At 38.9% G+C, this 22,353-nt stretch overlaps 1 protein-coding gene across 1 annotated transcript; it reads left to right on the top strand.

The window, feature by feature from the left end:
• The first annotated feature begins 7,152 nt into the window (after positions 1–7,152).
• rad54l (RAD54 like) lies at positions 7,153–21,969 on the top strand. The gene is made up of 18 exons (XM_037769278.1): positions 7,153–7,488; positions 7,594–7,674; positions 8,224–8,334; positions 8,441–8,501; positions 8,594–8,729; positions 9,684–9,753; positions 10,376–10,664; positions 12,656–12,780; positions 12,865–13,015; positions 13,101–13,227; positions 13,626–13,700; positions 15,783–15,913; positions 16,150–16,260; positions 18,537–18,660; positions 18,748–18,826; positions 18,908–19,087; positions 20,435–20,598; positions 20,963–21,969. The coding sequence occupies exons 1-18, from the start codon at positions 7,486–7,488 to the stop codon at positions 21,162–21,164; spliced, it is 2,220 nt and encodes a 739-aa protein (XP_037625206.1). The 5' UTR covers positions 7,153–7,485; the 3' UTR covers positions 21,165–21,969.
• Positions 21,970–22,353: the final 384 nt, after the last annotated feature.

The raw sequence follows: 22,353 nt of genomic DNA, 5'->3' as shown, positions 1-22,353 counted from the left end.
TATCTGGAGTGACATCAGTTTCTGGTGATGACGGCACAGCTGGTTCACCTGTCAGTCTGCAGGTGTTAACAGCTTTGCATGCTTTGGAGTTTGCAGTTCAGGGATCTCACCAAATGGCGTATGAATAACACGCCGATTTGTGAGTCATGTTGCGTGCAATAATAACGTCTTTCTTGCTTTTGGCATGTCATTTATACGGCATGTAGTCTGTACTAACTGCATTGTAAACGCATCCACGCGAATATGCTACGCTCAGAGCTAGTGACGTTGAATAAAAAGTTAGAAAGACTGCTTATTGTGGGTGGGAGGTGGATGGGTCCAACAAACACAGGACTTTCAACCAGGAGACCGGTGTTCATGTCCCAAAGTGTTGCTGAGTTATTTTGAAGTTATGTTAGTGATGTTTGTGACATGTTTCCCATACTTATGTTATGTTGTTTACATATTTATTTTAACCATGATATTTTTCCTGAACCTAAGTGGTTTTGCTGCCTAAATATAACCGCGACCATTTCACGGTAACGATGTGACGTTAAGTGATATACCAAAAAGCCTAAAATGCGTTATCATGACATGTGGAATGTTCTTAAAATGTCGTGCTATTTATACGCCCTCCCATTAGGTTGATTTCCACAGACAATGTGAAGAAATGTCCAAATATTAATGACGCACAGTTACTACATGTGTCTCTGCATGTTTCCCTTTAAATAAACAGCTTGACAAGCATCTGCACGTTCATTAAAAAGAAGTATTCTGTATTTATATTGTGAACAGATCTGTCAACACTTTAATTATTTATGATTTATTTTTTTGTCTACATTTATTGATATTCTGTTTGACAATTCATTATGCAATAACACAGGTAGCGTTTATGTTTCAGGGAAACATGTTAACATGTCTCACATCAAAATACACTTTATGCCTGAGCACAGGGATTTTCAGCCTCATAGAACCCGGTATTTCATTCAAATGTTTTTACTGCTGAGAGACAACAGACTCTGATTATCCATGATACAGGCTTAGAAATCTGTATGATGAAATATGTTTTATGCTTCCTTTATTAATCAGACGTACAGCTACCACAGATCCACAGACTGCAGCGATGTAGTATGAGAGCAGTCTGATCGGCTGCAGCTGAGTACTGATTTCTAGTAAAGGGGTGTGTCTGCCCGATAAAAGACTTCCGCCAAGGACGGTCTCTTGTGTCCACGCTCAAGCCTCCTTGCTCTTCCCAACAGAAATAATGGAATTGAGACGACCTCCGTGATAATGGACCAGATCCATTTTCAGGAGGAGACGTGAAATAATGCAAATGAGAAGCACCCTACTGTATGTAGAGAATAAATTGCTATCAATCTCCTCATCTGACTATGGATAATACATTACACAAGCATATTTCTTAAAATGGTGGAGTGTCTCTGACCCTTCATTATAGATATACTGTGCTGAAGAAGTATACTCAGTTTATATTTACTGTGCTTTCAGGTTGTATGTATACAGTAGCTGAATATGGTACAGTGCAGTATAGCAGCATCATTTCTGAGGCCTCTGTCACTGTAGCTAACTTCTCTGTTAGATGCTATGCATCATGTTGCCTTACTGTACATACAAGTATTTATTGTTTAAATTATTTTATTTATTCTTTACTGGCATTAAAGCTGTTTTAAGGATGTTTATTATTAATGAATTATTAATGCAGCCATGTATATTTATGTTTTTGTTTTGTTTTTCCTTTTTATATACAACCGTCCATATTCAGTCAGGAACATTTCATCTTCAAGTCCCAAAGCATGTTCATTATGAAGCGCAAGAAAGACTGGAGTGTGCCACTAGAATGATAATTAGACTTACGGGGTTAAATTCTAATAATTTAATAAATGTGAAGATTTTACTCGCCAGCACATAACAGGTGGCTAATAATGGCTCTTGTTGTTGCTCTCTGGGTTGTTTAGTATTATGTGCCACAATGCTTATGCATCTTTAAATTAAAGAAAGTCATATTCAAATTAAAGCAATCACAAAACTAAACCGGAAATGTTAAAATGAACTGTGAGACAGAGTACGATAGACACGAGGAAATAGAATGACAAAACATATAAAGTTCAAACCTTTTAAAAATCTATTTTACTTGTTCTACTAAAAGAGAATATGTAAAAGGAATTATGAATTAATTATGAATTGAGTCGATTAACACATCTTTCAAATGCAAAATGCCACCGTCCTGTGTGTATTTTCAAAATGTCAACTTTTCAAAATCTAAGAAAAGCAACCCTGTTTTCAGCTTTGTCCAATAATGTGCATATTCTAGATAATGTAATTGATTTTGATACTGTTGATTTAGCTTAAGAAGTGGATAACACTTTATAATAACCATCATTTATAAATTGATAGTTAATTAAACTTAGTTGATAATTATTTTACTGTTTGCAAACATTGAAATTATAATTAATGTTTACTAATTATTAGTAATGCGTTATTTTATCAGTAGTTTGCATAAGATGGTAATGGTAAATGGACTTGCATTTATATAGCGCTTTTCTAGTCTTCCGACCACTCAAAGCTCTTTACACTACATGTCATCATTCACCCATTCACACACACATTCATACACTGATGGCAGAGGCTGCTAAGGTGCCAATTTTGCCCATCAGGATCTAATCTAAATACTCATTCACACACCGATGGCTATGCCTTTGGGAGCAATTTGGGGTTAAGTGTCTTGCTCAAGGACACATCGACATGTGACCCGGAGCAGCCGGGGATCGAACCACCGACCTTCCGATTGATGGACAACCTGCCCGCCATAAGATGAATTTATTAGTTTCTAAATTAGATATTGTATCATAGCTGATAAGAGACGATAACAATTCTGATTACATTAGTAAACTAAATTACATAGATAGATGGACCAGAAACCAATTATTAACCATTGAGAAGGTATTAACTATCTGTCTTAGTAATGTTTATAGATGCTTTACGACGTATTTATTAAACATTTAACAAGGTATTTGTAATCATCAGTTGCAACTTTATAATAGCCATCCAAATAATGTTTATAGATGGTTCACAAACCAATTATTAGCCATTAACAAAGTGTTACAAATATCTATCTATGTAATGTTTGTAGAAGTTTTAAAAACAATTTCTTTAAAGTTTACAAATAATATCTTAATCATTAACATATACTTATATAAATTAAATTATTAGCATTACTAATAATTAGTAAACATCATTAATTATCTGTTTGTTGTTTGTCATCAGTGAAACAACTATTAACTAAATTTAATCAAATTACCATTTATAAATGATGGTGTTAAAGTGTTACCTATAAAGCAACACTGAATACTCAGACTGTTATCAGGTCAGTAAATGGGCGTTATCAGTGGTTATCTTAGATGTGGATCAGAAGGGGCCTGCTACACCCACTAGTAGGTTCTATCAACGATTCACATGGGCAATCACCGAAAGAAGGAATAACAGAAGACGACAGCAACCGAAGTAAAAATGAGGTGTAGCAGACCCCTACTAACCCACATCTATGAGGCTTATAACGAATGATATGGCACATTTAATGAGCTGATAACAGTCAGATCTGGTGGAATTCTTCAGGTTTATCTGAAAAATTTAAAATCACTAAATTTGGAAGTGCAAATTTTTCATTATATAATGACAAATTTTACGGAATCAGTTTATAATAGCTATTTAAATAAATGTCAATTTCATTAATGAAATTACCCTTAAACTTTGTAAAAGTCAATAATTATTCTGTCAGCACACTCCAGACTCCATAGAAATGAAGCAGGGGTTGTAAAGAGTGATATACTGATGTACGGACAATTATTGATTTTCAAAAATATTCAACAATATACACAAAACACTTCAGTGATAGTAATAAGGAGAAACATAGCCCATTACTTCTATCCAACAGTTTACACTCTAAAGGTCAGAGTTGACCCATATCTTTTACCACTACAGCAATTACAACAACTTTGTATCGGCCTAAATTGTGCTTGTGATGCCTTATAATCCTTAATGAGCAAGGCTTTATACTGAGAAGGGGTTCACCCACATGGAATGACTACAGCTGGGTCTGGATGAGTGTGACCCAGCCTCTCCTGCTCCATGTCCTGAGAGGGAACACTGCCAAGTGAGGAGTGCCTGTGCCTGGCGCCCCTCGCTATCAGAGAGCCAACGCTGTGCACCCACAGACTGCTGTCTGCAGTGCAACTCTGAGCCAGGGCTACTCCACTGCTCTTACACTAGGACTCTAACCTGTACTGTATGTCACCACCCGTTGTATAAGACTGTATTCTTCCGTGAGCCTGTCAGGTCGTCACCCAACAGGCTGTAGTTGAAAACTTTCATGAAACAGCCTCATATAAGAAATGTTAATAGTCTTCATATGTAGTGGTACTGTATTATCTTAAATATATTCAGAATTTTTTGACAATGTATTCTAAAATGCCTTCTGAACACTATTTTCGTACATTATAAATAATAAAACATTCTAAAAAGTCTTTTGTCTGGCTTTGATAAACTTCTCTTTAAAAGATGCAATGTTTAAGATCTCAGAATCAGAAATACTTTATTCATAAGAAATGTAAGGAAATAGAAATACAGCAGTATGTAACATGTAAATGATGTACATAATGCTACAATATAAACAAAATATATGTTAAGAAATATAAGTACTAAAATTCAAAATAAGAAATTGAGAATATAAAAAATATGAAATATATACAAATATTTGCATTAAGGCGTGCAATATATAGCATATATATAATTACGAAATGCTGGCCACAATTTTAGTTTAAAACATTTACAAAATGAACTCCCATTATGAAGAGGTTACACCTCCCTTCCCCTTAAAGGCTGATCCCTGCCAGAGGTATACTCAGTCAGCTGATTAATGATACATATAATAATAATTGAATAACAAGACAATAATACTCAAGTACCACAGTGATAAAAAAAACAACAACTCTGGTTCTTGTCAATGTCAAAATTTGTATTTGTAAAATACAGACCATAGAATTAAATTTGAGCCTTTATCACAAAAACACAATGTGACCTCCCCATTACTGTCATATCACACGATACATAATCTATGTTACTCTTCTTATATTGTCATTAGAGTTAACATTTTAATCCAATTTAATATATATTGAATTTAACACATGTAGCATCACAGTTTTACTGTGATATAGCATTTGACTCTTCCGTTTTATTTAGCAGCTAGAGGAGAACAGCCAAAGGCACTTTCTCTACTCAAAGAGCAAGAGTGTCAAGGAGTCAGCGTGGACAGATGGAGGGTAGAAGACATGAGATCTGAACCACTACATGCACATTCAAGAACAGATGGAAGTACAAAGTGCACTAATGGTAATCAGCGGTAGAAGAAGTGCTCAGACCCTTTACTTAATTAAAAGTAACAATACCACACTGTAAAAATACTCTGTTACACGTTAAAGTCCTGCATTCAAAATTCTACTTTTTTATTCTTATACACAAGATGATGAGTTATTATTGTGTGCTACAATATTAAAAAAGAAACATTTTTTTGGGGGGGACTTCACCGAGATGTGGGCCTGTAATATAGAACATTGTATCATAAATTGATCATATGTTGTGTTTGTAAAATCAAAGTAACTTCAGCTGTAAAGTAAATGTAATGAAGAAAAAAGTACACTATTTGACTCAGATGTAGTGGAGTAGAAGCATAAAGTAGCATAAAATGGAAAAAACTCAAGTAAAGTACAAGTACCTTAAAATTGTACTTAAGTACATTAATTGAGTAAATGTACTTTCCACCACTGCTGGTAATAACACCAAACTGAGAAGGGGAAGCTGCCACCTGTTGGTAGAAAGAGTTTGCCACACATTAAACTGACAGTATTCTAACTGGGCTTTGATTAGTGTGTTCTCACTGGGAGAGAAAAACTATGAACAGGTCCACTAAATTCACATGATTTCTCAAAAAAAAAAAAAGAATTCATATAGTTTGATCTTTGATTATACTTAATTGCTCATCAATTTCTAGTGCAAACACACTACAAACTCAGTTTTAACTATTTTTTCAGGGCTCCATAATGAAGTATGGGACATGGCCCTGGCATTACACCCATCTCAATGTATATAAGCATACGGTAAAATGCATTGAGGAAAATAGAAAATCGTGTGTGGATAAAATAAGGAATAGATCAATTATTACATATGTGCTGAGACAAAAAAAAACGGAAAACTACTTGCTTGCTTGTATAAGATAGAATTAAATAACATTCAGTTTTGATTCCACTATTAACTGATTTGAGGTAAGGTATTTGAGGTTGGCCTCTGGTGTGAATCTGATGATCAACCACAAGTTCTATATTATTGGATGAATTAAAAGCAGTAGAAAGGAGTCAATCAGTATTAAAATAGTGTGTTTCATTTTATGGCAGTGCAGGGATTTTACTACCTTTGTTAGAGCCGTGTTAGACATGTATGACAGAAGATAGTTTCAAGGTGGTATATACTGTATATACTATATTATATATACTGTATAATATATATATTAATTAATTATAAGTTAAGTTATAACTCAGACTGTACGCTCTGAGGCACTAAAGGACTTTTAGACTGAAACCACAAATGCTCAGGGACTTCTACCGGGTCACCATAGAGAGCCTCCTGACAGGCTGCTTCACCACCTGGTACAGCATCTGCACCAACGTGGACCGTAAGGCGCTGGGAAGGGCGGTGCGCTCGGCCCAACACATCACCGGGTGCGAGCTGCCCAGCCTGCAGGAGCTGTACACCCAGCGGTGCCTCAGGAAGTCCCTGAGGGTTATTAAGGACAACACACACCCCCACAACAGCCTGTTCTCCCTCCTGCCCTCTGGTAGAAGATACAGGAAACACAAAAATATATCTTATACTGTATGTACTGTATATGTTCTTAATGTATATGTTCTTAATATGCCCTTGTACAAAGTATTTCCTTTTGTAATTGTAATATAACTTATTATTTGAATGGAGCTTCCCAGCAAAAAGCATTTTCACACGATTGTACTTGTATAACCGGCGTGACAATAAACATCTTGAATCTTGACTCTTGAATAAATTAAATGACATTGGGTCTGTTTTACCCTTCAGGCTTGCCGTAGTGTTGTTGTCCAACATTTAGCGCGAAGTTTAATACCAACCGGAAGCTGCACCGACGGGAGACTGGAGCAGCAGTTGCATGTTAAACTGCTATTATAACTCTTCTATGGCACTAACATCCCTATATTTACTATAATAACTCGCTGGCAATACTTCTCAGTTAACTCAGTGGCCTACAGGTAGTGCTTTATAAAGTAAGAGCACAACAGGAGCACAGAGATGAAGCAGTTGGAGCCGCCAGCTGTCTCTGGGTAACTAGCAGTGAGTTAGAGTTACATACTAATGTAACAACACTGTAGGAGAGGAGTCTCAACTCACAGCCACACCGAGGAAATAAGGAAAATGGTAAGCAAGCCGAATTATTGTTCTGTATTTCCATCATGCTTCAGACTGTATTCAGGTGTTGATTACCAATCTGCTGATCCTCTTCATATAAAATGATGATCCCAGAGGAGGAGTCTGGCTCCCAGTCAGGTCGCTAAACGGAAAGGAGGAGATTCCTGTGAAGATGAGGACTGGACATGTAGATCTGTAAGTACATTAGCATGACTATTAACGTTAAAGCTTCACTTAAATTCAGAGTTGACTGCAAAACAAGCCTATTGTTGCGTCCTCTGTATGGAGAGACCCGTACGCCAGACTCTGTCTATAAATGTGGCCATTAGGTGCTTTCTTGCTTATTGGCATATGCACAGACCTTTTTATGACATGTCTTCCAGATCTTCTGAACAGTAAGCAACCACTCTCCGATTCGGCATCATCTGAGTCACTTGTGTTCATTTCTAGAAAGAGTTACTTTTAGAACTGAAGATTGAAATCCCTCAACATATGTGCCATTAGTTTATACATTACAAAACTTTTACATAATAGTCTAACATGTGTGATATGTGTCATTTCTGGAAAAGCAAGGCACAAACAGATAGACAATTTGCTAGAGAATGGTACTAGATGTTTTCTAGACATAATATCAAGCTATAAGGGAAATGGTACATTTAGTGAGTGAAAAACCATAATGCTGAGTATCATGTCAGTGAGCATTGGTGTGGTTGGAGTTAAAAAGTGCGTAATGCTTTTTCTCAGGAGAAAAGAAGAAAACGTGATAATGAGACGAAAGAAAGCCATATATCCCCCTTCAGAAAGCCTCTGACACAGCTGAACCATCGGCCTGCGTGTATGGATGGTGACAAACATGTAAGCTTTGTGTACTTAATCTTTGGGTACATTTGGTGTGTGAATACAGCGATGGTTCCAATTTGATGCCATAACCAGGCTCGCTTGTTTAAAATCCTTTCTACAGGAAGCATTTATTCGAAGTATCCTCTCCAAGCCATTTAAAATTCCTATTCCTAACTACACAGGTAACTATTTTCTGTCACTATGGCTTCTCTTTCATGTCTAGTACAGTAGGTAAAGAATTACTGAAACTGCTCTCTTGATGAATTACCCACAGGCCCGCTGGGAATCAGGGCACTTGGTCTAAAGCGTGCAGGAGTAAGGAAAGCACTTCACGATCCCTTTGCAGAAGATGCTTTGGTTCTTTATGAGCCCCCAACTCTGAGCGCTCATGACCTGATCAAAGCTGACAAGTAGGTTGAAAACACACAGGACTCTTCCTCTGTTAAATAATCTGTTACTTGATCTCTAGTGGAGAGGCCTGATTGTTAGTTAAAGCTGCACGAGCCAAGTTTGTACGTCATGTACTCCAAATAGGAGCTTTTTAAGTCCAGTTCTCTCCAGACACTGGTAAGGAGACAGTTCCACAATTAAGTATGCAGAAACTGCAGTATAGTTTGAAAAAGGGTTTGTGCAGTGCAGTCTTCTTGAATTATTAATTCTGATCAAATATATGGATGCGTAGACATAAACTGTGCCTTGTGCAGCTTTAAAGGACCAATATGTGATATATTTACTGTAATAAATGATAAAATGACTATGATATGTCATCAGAGGTTAAGGAAACATGCTGAATTGAAATACTGGCTTCTCCAACAACAATGCTACAGCCAGTATGTTCTCCTTTGAAATTTCCATTCCGGTCCGGAACGTCTGTTTTTGTTTTGGCTGTTTTGCCACTGACCGTTTTAACACCCGTTGCCACATATGAAACAAATTGGCAATCAAACACAGCGTTCTGCAGCCATGGAAGCAAGCTAACAAACTGGATCAACAGAGATAACGTTAACGTTAGATTCTACTCTACCTGAAAAGCCTCGGCACATCTCTCTGTGGTCCGTGTGCAGCTGGTTATCAAGGCAGAGAGTATTTGAGACACACAGCTGGTGAAGTGATTCTGACTACTGCTGGTGGTTAGAGGCTAACACCTTGATGCTAACACACGCTAACTGCTATTAGTCACACTGGAGGAGCGGACGGGCCACAGCTCCAATGTTCCTAGTTTGGGCTGCTGTTACCTATTTTAAACGCTAGCTCTCAGTCCTATATATTGCTTAACAATTGTTTCTTTAATAAAATGTACTGTTATTGCTATATCAGTTCTTGTAATAAAAAGAAACGTGTGATGTGTTCTTTGTTCTGTCCAGAGAGAAACTACCAGTCCATGTTGTTGTGGATCCAGTTTTAGGAAAAGTGCTCCGACCCCATCAGAGAGAGGTAAACCCAATATTCTTTTTTCCTTTGTATTGTATTGAGAAGTAAGTTCATTCTTGACCTTGGAAACAGTGGACTGACAAAACAAAGTTAAAGGAATAATTCAGGTGTTTCTCAGTGGGGTTGTATCAGGAACTTATCCACAGTCAGTGTATTACCTACAGTAGATGACAGTCGGCACACCCCAGCTTGGAGAAACAGACAGGAGTACCAGCACGGGAACAAAGCAATGTACTGCTGTGGACGGGGGCAGCAGCAAAATGTTTAAGTGTACTCTATATTTAGAATATATTGCCGGTTTACCTTGTCAGACAGCTCTTTCCGAGGGGAAACTTAAGCCGTTGTATCCATCTACGCTCTTGCCGAGTGCCAACTGTCATCTACTGTAGGTAATACACCGACTATGGATAAGTACCTCATTCAACCCCGCTTCAAAACACCCAAACTATCCCTTTAAGTAAAGCTTTTTCTGGAGTTTTAAATCACTTTTTGCAGTCTTCATCTGTGAGATGTGAGGTGGACTATGAGAAGCAATTGAAAGCTCCAGAAAAAGCAAGTTAGCAGACCATAAGTAAAAAATCATTTTTTATTTTTGATTAAAAATGGATGTCTTTAATTTCTTCAGGGTGTGAAGTTCCTGTGGGAGTGTGTGACGGGAAGACGCATCTCAGAATCGTACGGCTGCATCATGGCTGATGAGATGGGCCTGGGGAAGACTTTGCAGTGTATCGCCCTCATCTGGACCCTGCTACGCCAAAGCCCCGATGCTAAGCCGGAGATAGACAAGGTCATTGTGGTTTCACCTTCCAGTCTGGTTCGCAACTGGTACAATGAAGTAGGGAAGTGGCTGGGAGGACGCGTCTCACCGACGGCCATCGACGGAGGTTCAAAGGACGAGATCGATAGAAAATTAGGTAGGTTACATTTCCTCTATATCTCATCATGAGTACCCACAGCAACGTTCATGGACATCTGGTCATTTGATACCTCTCGTTGGTCGAGAGGAAACTTTAACCTCACTGTTGCACTAGAGTAAACACCAGAGTCAGCTGGAAGGAGGAGGGCCACAGACTCTTCCTCTTCTCATTCACTTCTGCTATTTGCTCATGAGCCAAACTGGAATAATGTGTTGAAGACCACTTTATATACATTTTCAGACATCATACAGACATCCTAGGTAAATGCATCATTCACTAATCAGGCCATCATCTGTGCCACATGTTCACCTTCTTTGCTTTACACATTGTAGCACCATCTTGTGGTTAAAGCCAAACAAATCAAACCAGCCAAAAGAATAAACTATATTTCCAGTGTCATTTCCAACATATTATATCAAGTGAAAATAATCAAATTTTAACTTGGCTTGTAAGTAATGCAGGATGACAAACGCTCCACCTGTCCTAATCTTTGCTAAGGTGCTGGTAGAATCAATGAGTCCTAAAGATGATAGAAAAGATATCCGCACACTTAGATCTATGCAATGTTTCACTTTATTCTAAGCTTTTCGGTCTGTCAGACCTTCATCAGAGCATACATGTATGTATGAGGATATCTTTTCTATCAACTTAGCTTGTAAGAAAATACCTCAGCTCTCCACGCAGTGGGTTTAATTTATATATCACAAATGCTTCCCGTTTCAAAAGCAATAGATCCAGATGGCAACCTCTCCTATTCACTTTCTCTAATGCCTTCATTATGCCTCATCGTCCCCACATGCATTAAGCCACATTAACAACCACTCAGGTGACTGTGTTCTATTGTATATAACATTTTTGTTATATTTGTTGAAATTCTCATTGCATCCCGACAGCAATCAATGAATCAAATGCTCTGACAAAAAAAAAGAAAAAAGATCTGGTATCTGTGGCTGTCGCAGGACTGTAGTGAGCCGATATTATCTCAAAATCTTTATCAGAGGAGCAAATTCTTCGCAATCTATAGAACTCCTTTTCGGAGAAGACCTTCTTTCATATGGAGGATGGAACCTGCCAAAATAAATAAATAAATGACTTGATAAATAAATAAATATGTTACTAAATATTATTGAAAATAAATTTATGATTTTTGTTAAAATGTGACATAAATTTATATTTCTGTTTTAATTTGCTTCTTTATCCTTATTTATTTACTCTTCTTTTAAATTTTCCTTTTTATTTTTTATGTATTTATTTTTAAAAGTATTTATCTATTTTTGCATTTATTTTTATTTATTTATTTTAAATTTTTAAATGTATTAACTTATTTTTACCTTTTTTATATATTTATTTATTTTTTCATTTATTTTTTATTTATTTATATTTATTTTTAAATGTATGTATTTATGCATTTATTTATTTATTTCTGCGGCTCGTTACAGTCCTGTGACAGCCACAGATACCAGATCTTTTTTTTTTTGTCAGAGCAGTTCATTTATTGATTACTGTTTTCCCTTTGCGTTTCAGCCCTTATTTATTTCCCCAAACTTCTTTATTTCTGTATTTTTTTTATACATTTCTTTATGCATTTCTACCTCATTATACAAATGAGGGGGCTGTCACTCAACGTGTGTCATGGGGTAAATGCAAAAATAAATAAATAATTTCAAATTAATTAATTAATGTTTTGTTTTGGCAGGTTCCATCCTCAGTGGTCTTGGATGAAAAATGACTGCAGTAAAGAGTGCTCCTATCAGTGTGCTCAGTGAAAATAGTCTAAATGTCAGGGTCAGAAAAACCATTAGGAATCATCATATCCTTTTGGATAGTTTTTGTCTAATCTTTCAGTATATGTGGTCAGACACACACATGCCTTTTAAAGCTGCACTAATTAATAATTTTTTAACCTCAATGTAAAATATATCCTTTTGAAAATATTGGAGGTTATTAATTCTCTGCTTATTAATCGGTTTGTTTTCTATGATTTCTAGTGAACTTCATGTCTCAGCACGGTTTGAGAGTACCAACCCCGATCCTCATCATTTCATATGAGACATTTCGACTGCACGCCGGGGTTCTGCACAAGGGCAAAGTTGGACTGGTTATCTGTGATGAGGTATTTCACCTCATCCATTATACTTCAGAGTTGTTGAGGATTGTTGACACAATGATGTAATATTAATAGTCGTGCGTGCTGTAGGGTCATCGGCTGAAGAACTCCGACAACCAGACATACCAGGCCCTAAATGCAATGAGTGCCCAGAGGAGAGTGCTGATATCAGGCACTCCCATCCAGAACGACCTGCTGGAGTACTTCAGCCTGGTCCATTTTGTTAATGCTGGGATCCTTGGTAAGTAGCTCCACACGCACCAAATGGCTAAAACACATTTGGGTTATTTCCCTTTATTTGTTTGTTGTTTGCACCTCGATGGCAGGTACCGCCCAGGAGTTTAAAAAGCGATTTGAGCTTCCCATCCTCAAGGGTCGAGATGCCGATGCTAGTGATAAAGACCGACAGACTGGAGAGGGGAAACTCAAGGAGCTGATCAGCATCGTCAACAGGTGACCTCAAAGCACATATGCAGGGTGTTTTTATTTCTTATTTCATTTTCTTAAAAAAAAAAAAGCTTTCCTTTTTTTTCAAACCTAGCCCACTGGAGTTCTCAGACCTGCAAACTTCTTGTCAAACTCAATACCCAAACCATCTGGGCCCGAGCTCTTACCACTATGCATCAATCTAATGTGGAGCTTTTCCATTGGCACTTCTGGCCGTGCCGAGTCAAATATCAATGTAGTATGAAATTCCATATTCCAGATAGAAGATTTTAATCATAGAACCTGCTCCTACTCTAGACTGGTACAGATTATTGGTTGATACATTGACATATCACTAAAACGTATCATCAAATGTTTTTTTCTCTTTATTTCTCTGTAACACTGACCATGTTCTGCCCCAACAGGTGCTTGATAAGGAGAACATCGGATATCTTGTCTAAATATCTTCCTGTGAAAATCGAGCAGGTTGTGTGTTGCAGGTACGTTGATTCATTTGGTTTCTGGTGAGAGAAGTTTGAGAAGAGGTTGATGTAAAATAGATGAATTTTTCAGATGTTTGTCTGCTGTTAAATTGTTGGTTGCTGGCATGAAAATAGATTTCATACATAAGTCTGAGTTTCAGAACCAATACCAAGAATATACTATTTCAATCCCTTACTTTGAGTAGAAAGTAATGTTTTTTAAACCAAAAACCTTTTGTTTATTTACCAAGTTCAGCCAGATTTCTCAAATACATTTGTTTATAATGCTGTTTCAAGACAAACATGCTAACAAAACCTTTTTAAATTTAGATGAAGCTTGATCTAAATCAGTAACTATGGCTACACACACATCTCAGCCGGTTCTCAAAAAGTATTGAGCGCATCCATATTAGGGCTGTCACAGTTGACACGATGATAACGCGTTAACGCAAATTAATTTTAACGCCACTAATTTCTTTAACGCATTAATGCAATTTGTGGTTTTTAGGTTGTAGCGGGCTCAGTTTTAAAGGTAGAGTGAATTTGAAAAGTAATTGTGTTTTTTTGTTTTTTTATAAATACTTATGTTTTTTTAGTCAATGACCACCTGGCTAAAACGAATGCAGTCTAATACAACAGCCCAGCAAGAAATCCTCGCTTAGTGAAGGTTATAATGTTTTAAATGAGGCTGTCAAAGTTAACGCGACAATAACGAGTTAACGTAAATTAGTTTTAACACCACTAATTTATTTAACGCATTAACGCAACTTGCAGTTTTAAAACTATAGTGAAGATAATGGCATCATAGAAACTATAAAACCTAAAGAATCCATCGGTACCAACCATGTCATACTGGCTTGTCACGAAGGAGGTTAAATAACGCTCCAAACTTACAGTAAATTTTGGCGAGGAAAAACTGGCATAGCCATTTTCAAAGGGGTCCCTTAACCTCTGAGTCAGAGAGACCTCTAAATGGGTTCTATGGGTACACACGAGTCTCCAAGTCAGTCAAGTCAGCACACTGACACACTGACAGCTGTTGTTGCCTGTTGGGCTGCAGTTTGCCATGTTATGATTGGAGCATATTGTTTTATGCTAAATGCAGTACCTGTGAGGGTTTCTGGATCAATATCTGTCATTGTTTTGTGTTAATTGATTTCCAATAATACATATATACATACATTTACATAAAGGAGCATATTTGTCCACTCCCATGTTGATAAGAGTATTGAATACTAGAAAAATCTCCCTTTTAAGGTACATTTAGAACAGATAAAATAATTTGCGATTAATCGTGATTAAATATTTGAATCATTTGACAGCCCTAATCCATATACAACTCTACTCTCAATGTAATACTATGTCATATTTTTCTATAATATTGAAGAATTTCATTTAAATATGTAGAAACCATAGAAATAGAATAGGAGTAGAACTGACATTGAACTGTTTTCTGCGGTCATTTAACTAGTACAAATGAAAATGGCAATTGTTGTTAGTTGCTATGGTGACAACACACGTCAGTGGGCCGTAAAGTGTGGTCCCAACTCGGCGGTAGCTTGTCCTTCTCTGGAGCGGTGGGGAGTGAGGTGGAGGCCCACCGTTCAGCTCATTTTCTCTAACCAGTGTAGCATTAAAGCATGGTGGAATTAGCAAGCTAGCTACCTAGCCAGCTGTCCGCTAGTTAGCTAGCTAGCTTGCTAATTCCACCATGCTTTAATGCTGGTTACAGAAAATGAGCCAAACAAAGTTGTCCCTCATCTGGTGATAGCACTGTGCTTTCCTACGCTGTGACAAGAGTGTGTGGATGAAGCATTAAGTTGTTAAATTGAACTCATGTCCTCTGGCTCTCTATGCTTCGTAATGTTACTACTCCACTGCTCCCTTTAGTCGTTACTGCAAAACCTCAGTGAGTCTGTTACTTTCTGTAAGTCTGTTTAGTTTATACAGAAGTTAGCCCGCTACAACGATCACAATGGCAACGGTACATATAAAAATGGCCGCCGCTATGACCATTCTGCTACCTTGATTTGAATGGGAATGTCCGTTCTACTCCTATTCTATTTCTATGGTAGAACCATAATGGCTGTTTCCCCGTAGGCTGACTCCTCTGCAGTCGGAGCTCTATAAGCACTTCCTGAGGCAGGCGAAACCCATTGAGACATTACAAGAGGGCAAAATAGGTGTCTCCTCCCTGTCTTCCATCACATCACTCAAGAAACTCTGCAATCGTAAGTGCTTAAACCAAATGTAACACACTCTGTCAAATGTTGCATCCGTGAACATTATAGTGACACACACAGAAAGACTGTCTTCTCGCTCTTTGAAGCAGTTGCAAAGTTCACTCAAATACAGGCCCGAATGTAAAAGTAAGAACAGAGGAACCAAGGTGGTCCTTTATGGCATAAGCCATAAAGTATCCATATGCTTATTTAGTAGAAATACTAACCAGTGTTCTGTGTCCCAGACCCGGCTCTCATCCATGAGAAGTGTGTGGAGCGTGCGGAGGGCTTTGAGGGGGCGCTGGATCTGTTTCCACCTGGCTACTGCACTAAAGCTGTGGAGCCTCAGCTCTCTGGTAAGAACATGTCGAAGACAGCTCAGTACACCTCTGATGGTGTTAAAGTAATACAGATATACTACAGCCAGATGGCTCCTGCTGACTCACTTTCTACATAACAAAGTTTGAATTGACTCGGTCTAATGCCTAGTTCACACTACAAGACCTTCAGAGTTGTCAGATCACTTTACTGTTCACAAACTACACGGAAGCACCAAAACCACAAAGTTGTATCTAGTGAAGCCCGTCTGTTAAACAGTGTTAACTCTTCCTGCTCCAGCCTCCAGACCGCGGTCAGAAGACACAGAGGAGACGGTAGCTTTGGTCTTAAGGGCCGGAGTCTCTGCTGTACTCTGCTCCTCTGTCTGCCTTCACTCACACACCGCGCTCGTTCTCACTCGCTCTCTCTCTCCACCTCTCACGTGCATATGCTCACACTCCACACTGCAGAAGAGTTAGTTTAGCTCTGAGAATATCTAGTGAATGTTCAGTGGACGTTTGTGCAGAAATAACTGCTGCAGCTCCTCCAGACCAACAGAGGTTTCCTGTCTTGTGAAGTGACGGGGCTCCGCAGATAGAAACGTTATCGTCTCCGACCAAAACTCCGGTGTCTCCCCTGTTCCTTCTGACCGCGGTCGGGAGGCTGAGGCAGGAAACACAGTATCAGCATTGATTCATGGAGAAACTTTCGTTTGTCGCCTCACTGTTTTGAGCGATGCTCGTTCATGTCTGTAGAGCGAGCGCGAGCAACAGGACGCTGACAGGACTTGTTGACCTAACGGCCACAGGTGTCGCTGTTAACAAGCAATTTCTGATTCTTACATAGAGTCCCTTTAACTATAAACAATATTCTTATATTAACGACGTATCACGTGACTACTTGTATGTGAAGGGTGTCGCCCATAGTGACAATTATTACTAACTCTGCAGTTCCCCTCAGCTCTATGGAGCTTTTTTAGTGTTTTTCAGCTCGTGGAAACTTTACTCTTTTGGTTCTGTCTCAGCACTCTCATCAGTCTTGTTCCCAGCAGCAGCAGATGTTTACAGTGAAAAAGCTCTAACAAACCCATTGTACATTAGTGGTGGGAAAAAAATCTATTCACCTATGTATCGCGATTTTTTTTTTCTACAATTTTGAAATATATTTTTTAATGCCAGAATCGATATTATTTGCTTCATTTGAGTCTATGCGTCTATATCTGTTCCGTATCCGTCTAAACCAAAACAAACCACAACGAGCCGGAACGACAAAGCAGAAAACGTTGGAGGGTCGGCGTGGATACGACCTGCACCCTCACATGTTAAATCCAGCGTGGTAAACACTACACATCCAGTAAAGGATGGAAACACTTTGGGTTTCACACATTGACAGGAAAAGCAGAGCTAGACAGAGCAGAGTTAAAGCTCCATGTTAACTCTGTCACGGACAGGAAACGTTATTGTATCGAGGTAATGTTGCGGTCAAGCCGGCCTTCACTCTCATCTCTGTGATCAAACGCTACAACTGTAGAGCACCCATATACTGACATTTCTGTTAAATGCATTCAAACGGCCCCGATGGAGCCGACCATGGATGGATAAAGAGAACGGAGCTGATGGGAGAGCTAGAGACGCACTTGGCGAAGTTCGTGGAAGTAGACATGTGTGATTACGTCTGGTTTTCAAAATAAGGTTTTAACAAAGGGAACTGTATAAACAAAATACATCTATGGAAATAAGACTGATGGATTATATTCACCAGAAGTATAAAACATTACATGTCTCTTATAAATTAAAAAGAAAATATCACTAATCTGTGAGGGAAATGTCTTTATTCTTTGATTTTTAGGTTGCTGGAAAAAATGTACTAAATAATGCCTGACAATGATCCTGATATATTTGACTTCAGGACATCTCTGACTACATACATGCTGAAAATCAAACATTTTACTGGATTAATTTAGATATTTTCCAAAGAAGAAGTGTATGATTCAACTTTTTCCCATGGTCTAGTGTTAAAAAAGTAATATCGAATTGCAATACTGAAAAATGGCAAAACATATCGAATCGGCACCCAAGTATCGTGAAAGGTATATCGTCCCAGCCCTACTGTACACTACCTGCCCAGCACCAATCAGCTGTTAGAGACTAGCTGGTAAACATACAGTAGTGGAGCATTCAGCAGCTAAAGAGACAGATATGTTTCTCAGGAGTTGATAAAGACCAAAAAGGGAGCCATTCAGTTCTCTAACATGAACTGAATAAAGTGTTTCATCTTTCTATTTATGGGTGAGAACTTGTTTCCTTTGTTCCAGGGAAAATGCTGGTTCTTGACTACATTCTGGCAATGACGAGGACTACAACTAGTGACAAGGTGGTGCTCGTCTCCAACTACACTCAAACACTGGACCTCTTTGAAAAGCTGTGCAGATCTAGAAGGTGCTTTTTGGGAAACATTTAATAGTGTCTGTATTATATGATTTGACAGTTAAAGTGAGCAGCAACCCTCCTCTTGGTCTTTTACAGATACCTCTATGTTCGACTGGATGGCACAATGTCCATCAAGAAAAGGGCCAAGATCGTAGAAAAATTCAACAGTCCATCTGTGAGTCAGAAACTCTGTTTTAAACCACACCGTGAGATTTGAAAAGCAGTTGAACAACATCTGAATCCATCTGTTTCTCAGAGTCCAGAGTTCATCTTCATGCTGAGCAGCAAGGCAGGTGGATGCGGCCTGAATCTGATTGGTGCTAATCGCTTGGTGATGTTCGATCCTGACTGGAACCCAGCCAATGACGAGCAGGCGATGGCACGGGTGTGGAGAGACGGCCAGAAGAAGACCTGCTACATCTACAGACTGCTCTCTGTAAGTTCAGCACGGCTCACAAGATGCACACATAACACAGAACAGATCATCACTGCTGCGTAGATATGTGTGAGATCTGGTCAGAATTCTAGTTTAAAACAGTAAGAAAATGAGCTAATATTATCCAAGGCGTTACACTGTTGACATTATGTCTATGTCAGACATAGATGTCTCTATATTGTGTTTCAGAGATATCTACTGAATTGAACTTGCTAACCAGCTAGCCTCGGCCCGTCCTGTCTTGTAATACCACTTGTACGTCGAGAGGCGATAGTGAGTCACTGTAGCGTCCAGTCTGCTCTCAGTCCATCATGAGAGGATGAAGAAGTAGAGCTGCCCCGAGGGCTTGTCTATCACGTTGAAGGTACAGGGTCCATGTACGTTCTTCTCCAAAGTGGCAGAAACGAGAAAATGACTTGTGTTTTTGTGTCGAACTCCCCGTCACCATCAGACTACTTCTCTTGGAGGAGAGTGAGGTGGTGGCTCCGAGAGAGTGCAAACCCCAGCCGCTGGGAGTCTGGCTGAATTCAAGCTAACTGCTAACTTAATGTTGGTCTCCCGGTCTCCTCCCGACGATGTAGTCTCCTGGTGGCGAGGAGGACGAAATGAAAATCCGAGTCTTTTTTTTTCGTTTCTGCCACTTTGGATTTAATTCAATAAACAAACAAAACGTCAAAACGTACATGGAGCGTACAGCCAGTTAGTGTCACAGTAAACACACAGATGGCTAACATAAACTACAGGCCGACGCCAGATATTACACATTGCACCTTTAATGTCTATTTTAGGTTTTAAAGGAACATTGTGTAGTTTTTCAGGGAATCTATTAGCAGAAATATAATATTCATTATCTGTTTTCATTAGTGTATAATCACCTGAAACTAAGAATGGTTGTGTTTCCGTTAGCTTAGAATGAGCCCTTCATATCTACATAGGGAGCAGGTCCTCTTCACGGAGTCCACCATGTTGCTCCTCCATGTTTCGACAGCAGCCCAGAACGGACAAACCAAACTCTGGCTCTAGAAAGAGCCTTTTGCATCTTTATTTTATTTGTTACCAGTTCTCCGACACACTTGGAAAGGGAGGAGTGAGCGTATGGATATTCAGTTTGTTGCAATCTGCAACCTCACCACTAGATGCCACTAAATCCTACACACTGGGCCTTTAAGTAATACGCAGCAGTATTTTCACATACTGTAGATAAATGACTTTTTTTCTACTGATTTAATTATTCAACAAAGTTCAAGAGCACGTAATCGATGTGTCAGAGCAGCAGGGATCTGTCGAAAGCTGCAGACTGCTGGTACTTAGTTTCCACGTTTGACTTTTGTGTTTGTGTGCTGACAGACAGGGACGATCGAGGAGAAGATCCTGCAGAGGCAGGCCCACAAGAAAGCCCTGAGCAGCTGTGTGGTGGATGAGGAACAGGACGTGGAGCGCCACTTCTCTCTGGGCGAACTCCGAGAACTCTTCATTCTCAACGAGGAGACCACCAGCGACACACATGACAGGTAAACTGTACTGAAACCCTGAATCATACAAAATATGTGATTTAATATACTGGTATGCTGGTATACTGATATCACTGATGGATGACCCTGACTGACTCTTATAGTTTAATTTGATTTTAGTAAATAAATTAAACATTACCAATACTTGTAATGAGATACAGATTCAATCTCAGAGCCCTGAAAAGTGGTGACAGGTGGGAGGTTCAATGGCTTAGATTTAGCATTTGAAAACTGCATGAGTTTTGTTTCGTCAGCATTTAATACAAGTTTGAAGTCACACAGGGTGCTTTGTACAGTATTAAAAGCAAGCTGGAGCTGACAGAGAGCCTGCTCATAATGTATGGAATGTATTCTGTGTTGTTAGGTTTCGTTGTCGCCGCTGTGTGAATGGCAGGGAGGTTCGGCCTCCTGCAGATGACTCTGACTGTACCAGTGACCTTTCCCAGTGGAACCACTGCTTCGACAAGAAGGGCCTGAGGGACCAAGTGTTGAAAGCCTCATGGGACGCCGCCGTCTCCTTCGTCTTCCACCAGCGTTCTCACGAGGACCAGAAGGGTGTCGTATAGCAGGAGGAACTCAACAGACTTTCTATCACACAAATACTGTATATCCTGATATTTATTTGTTATTCTGTGTTTTTGTTGTATTTTTTATTAAAACTGAAAAAAGGTAAAGGAGAATGATTGGTTATCTATCCATCATGAATGCAGTCACATAAATATAATTGCATTTAACAGGATTGGGGCAAAACATGTTGACACTGGTACTGGATTTGCCAGTTGTGACCTGTATATGTCGAACTGTGGGGCAGTGTGCCCAGCTCACTGTGTTGTGTGGAGGTAGAGGGGAACTGTCGTCTTCTTCTCATCCGTCTGATGTTTGAGGGTTTAGTTTGCCCATCTGAAAGCAGCACAATGCAGTACATTCAAGTACGTCATAGTAGCGACTGGTTGCGCCATTGTAAGGAAGAAGCTCACATGCTGGCTCTTCACACTCTCTAATGCTGATATATGATTTTTAAAATCAGATGTAAATGTTAAAGCCTGGTAGGATTTTTCATTTTTCATTGCTACTGCATCAGCTCATCCAACACAGATTGTTCAACAATAGAAAGTACTACAAAACAATTGTACCATAACTGATGGGCAGCAGCTGTCACAGGTAACAGGTCGTGCATTAATTGCAGGGTTTGTGTCCTCCTCCTGTCCGCATGTCGAAGTGCCCTTGACACCCCAAGTTGCTTCTGTGTGTGAGTGTGAGTGTGTGAGAGGCAAAATTGTAAAGCATTTTGTCCATCAAGGTAGAAAACTGCTATATAAGTGCAGCTCCATTTAACATCATCATCAGTGTCTCAATAAAACCTTGAAATGATATGCTGTGTTTACTGAATTCATCCATCAAATGGGATACAGCAACAACATATTCCTTTTCCATCCAAGTTCCCAAACTCAATGATTTCCGATCAGTCAGAATAGACCTGTTGTTCCACACTGTATTGTGTGGTGCCAAATTTAGTTTGCCTAATACATTTGAATAAAGGAGAACATGCTGGTGGAAATCGGATTTCCATGCAATTTCCATAATTCATAATCACATCGCAATAAAACATAAATTCCTCCTAATTGATTTTTTATATATATATATTGCACCAGGGTTGCTAAACCAAGAGGAGTCTTCATGCAGAGCAAAAGAATTTCAATTTGAGAACATTCATAACATATATCTATTTTCTTCCACACTCTTAACCCATGTCAG

The sequence above is a fragment of the Sebastes umbrosus genome, chromosome 5, assembly GCF_015220745.1.
Source record: "Sebastes umbrosus isolate fSebUmb1 chromosome 5, fSebUmb1.pri, whole genome shotgun sequence".
Classification (NCBI taxonomy): domain Eukaryota; kingdom Metazoa; phylum Chordata; class Actinopteri; order Perciformes; family Sebastidae; genus Sebastes; species Sebastes umbrosus.
The sequence above is the reverse complement of the archived record's forward strand: the minus strand, read 5'-3'. Positions and strand labels throughout refer to the sequence as shown.